Source organism: Triticum dicoccoides, chromosome 2B (genome assembly GCF_002162155.2).
Source record: "Triticum dicoccoides isolate Atlit2015 ecotype Zavitan chromosome 2B, WEW_v2.0, whole genome shotgun sequence".
NCBI classification, from domain to species: Eukaryota; Viridiplantae; Streptophyta; class Magnoliopsida; order Poales; family Poaceae; genus Triticum; species Triticum dicoccoides.
The window spans coordinates 138,988,424-138,991,013 of NC_041383.1; the positions used below are offsets into that span (position 1 = coordinate 138,988,424).

Here is a 2,590-nt window from a genome sequence, read left to right on the forward strand (position 1 = left end):
TCTACAGCTCCACCCGAGTGACCGCTTCCGGTGTCACGCACAAAGCCCATGCTCCCGTCTGTATAGTGGATTCTATTGTAACAACCTAGCTGCCGTTGTGTGCTTCGGCATGTATATATTTAACACTAAGCTGTGAATACAATCGACGGTGAACTCTACTCTGCAACTCAATAATGTAAACAGACATAAAAGAACAGTAGCTTTCTTACCGCTCCATTCTGAATCAAGTACTCCACCACAGCAAGATGCCCATTGGCAGAAGCCATATGAAGAGCTGACAGTGATGAGAAAATGGTTAGGTACCTCGCTAATTAGTGTAGGAGATCAATCTAAAATGAAAGCAGTCTACAAGAATATTTGGTTGAATGATCAAGTTTGTCACTGAACTTCGAACAAATTTGAAAGTTCTCGGTTTTTAGAGAGTTTATATAGTAACATTACGATATGTAGCTTGCACATGGTGGCTTAATAAGAACAACAACATGGAAAAGATATCCTGGTACTCCATTTTTAAGAAACTTTCAAGAGAAATTAAAAGACAATCTATTCATTATACATTGGGCTTCTGTTGATTTAGTCTAATTCAAGCCAAAGACATCATAACTTTATAATCAACCCAGACAGTGTATTGATGTGTTCAGAACTTCGTATGGCAGACAGCCTGATATATACACATGGCAGCTTCATACACCACACAGACATATAATAACATAAGAAAAGTATCTGAACAGAAAACTAAGAGCAACGCAGACAGTCGAACTTGAACAGGGGGAAACAAACCAACCCGTTCGGCCTTGCGAATCTGCGGAGTCGAGGGGGACACCGGCGGAGAAGAGGGCGACAACGTCTTCCAGCTCGTCGTACCTCGCGGCCTGGCAGAGCAGCACAATCAAAGCCCACCGCTCCCGTCAGTAACGGTCCACCCCGATGCACAAAAACAGAGCATACGAGCAAGGGAAGTAGAACCCGGCACCCGGGGGTGCGGGGAGGTTTGGGGCTTACGTCGATGAGATCCTGGGCCTGCTCGGCGGTGGCGGTGGCGGCGGGGGTTGGCTGCGCCGATTCGACGCCCATCGCTGAGCACGCGAGAAAGCTAGGTCAGCTGGAAGGAAGAGGAAAGTTGGTGCCGCCGGCTTCGCTTGATTCTGCTGCGGTTTTCCCTGCGTACGGTGGCGGCGGCGGGTTTGCCTTTGCCCTGGCAGCCCCTAAGTCCAAGCTGCCGTGTGTGGGCATCTTCTCGGCTTATGGGCTTTCTATATACAATCTTATGGGCTTTATTTCTCAGCCACTGTTTTTTCTGGTACGTCAGGAACACCAGCAGGCCGTTTCCTCGGCCAACTCCTATTTGAAAACGGTACACAGCGCAAACCCCATTTCCTTGCTAGATTTTTTGGCCTGCCCCATATAAGCATGTTTCTGTGAAGAGCCTCCCGTCAGTTTATTATTTTCTTTTTGGAGATGAATACGAATATGAAACCCTGAAAGATGAATATGGGAGCCCAGAAAACGAAGATGGGAACCCAGAGAGCAAATATAGGGCTTTAGAGAAAGACCTTTTTAAAGACAAGCTTTAGAGAAAGACTAAGAAGAGGAATATGGGAGCCTAGAGAGCAAATATAGGACCCAAGAGGACGAATATGAAACTCCAGAGGAAGACTCGACAGACGAGTCTGACACCCCCGGTGAAAGTGCGGAGGAAAAATATGGAACTTTACAGAAAGACTCACAAGACGAATATGAGAGCCCAGAGGAAGATTCCATCTTAAAAAAACATGGTTTGATTGAGCATCGAAGAACGAAAGAATTTAGTGTAAAATACCAAAAAAGAAGGTTTCTAGTTTTTTGGCCTGATTTTTTTTTCTTTTTGATATGTTTTTGCTTCCCATTTTTCTTTTTTCAAATGCATGTAGTTTTCTCAAATTCACAAAAAAAAGCAGATTCATGAATTTTTTTTCCAATTTTAAAACAATTTTCAAATTTCTGATTTTTTTCAATTTACGAACATTTTTTCGTGCACTTTTTTCAAATTCATGTTTTTTTAAATATTATGAACTCTTTTCATGTTCAACTACTTTTCCCAACGTCCACGGTCAATGGTCAGTGGCAACGCCCAAAAATCTATGGTCATATGCTCTCGTGGGCCTGACCCATATAGACACACGTATGAAGGAAATATGCCCTAGAGGCAATAATAAAGTTATTATTTATTTCCTTATTTCATGATAAATGTTTATTATTCATGCTAGAATTGTATTAATCGGAAACATAATACATGTGTGAATACATAGACAAACATAGTGTCACTAGTATGCCTCTACTTGACTAGCTCGTTTATCAAAGATGGTTATGTTTCCTAGCCATGGACAAAAGAGTTGTCATTTGATTAATGGGATCACATCATTAGGAGAATGATGTGATTGACATGACCCATTCCGTTAGCCTAGCACTTGATCGTTTAGTATGTTGCTATTGCTTTCTTCATGACTTATACATGTTCTTGTAACTATGAGAATTATGCAACTCCCGTTTACCGGAGGAACACTTTGGGTACTACCAAACGTCACAACGTAACTGAGTGATTATAAAGGAG

At 42.3% G+C, this 2,590-nt stretch overlaps 1 protein-coding gene across 1 annotated transcript in view; it reads right to left on the reverse strand.

The window, feature by feature from the left end:
* Positions 1-1,210, reverse strand: part of LOC119362635 (ankyrin repeat domain-containing protein 2A-like) — a 7,514-nt gene extending 6,304 nt beyond the window's left edge. The window contains exons 1-3 of the mRNA XM_037627879.1: positions 1,003-1,210; positions 785-872; positions 210-274 (exon numbers count right to left, since the gene is read on the reverse strand). Coding sequence (XP_037483776.1) covers positions 210-274; positions 785-872; positions 1,003-1,074 — 225 coding nt within the window. The 5' untranslated portion in view covers positions 1,075-1,210. The remainder of the gene's footprint in view (positions 1-209; positions 275-784; positions 873-1,002) is intronic.
* Between the last annotated feature and the right edge of the window lie 1,380 nt (positions 1,211-2,590).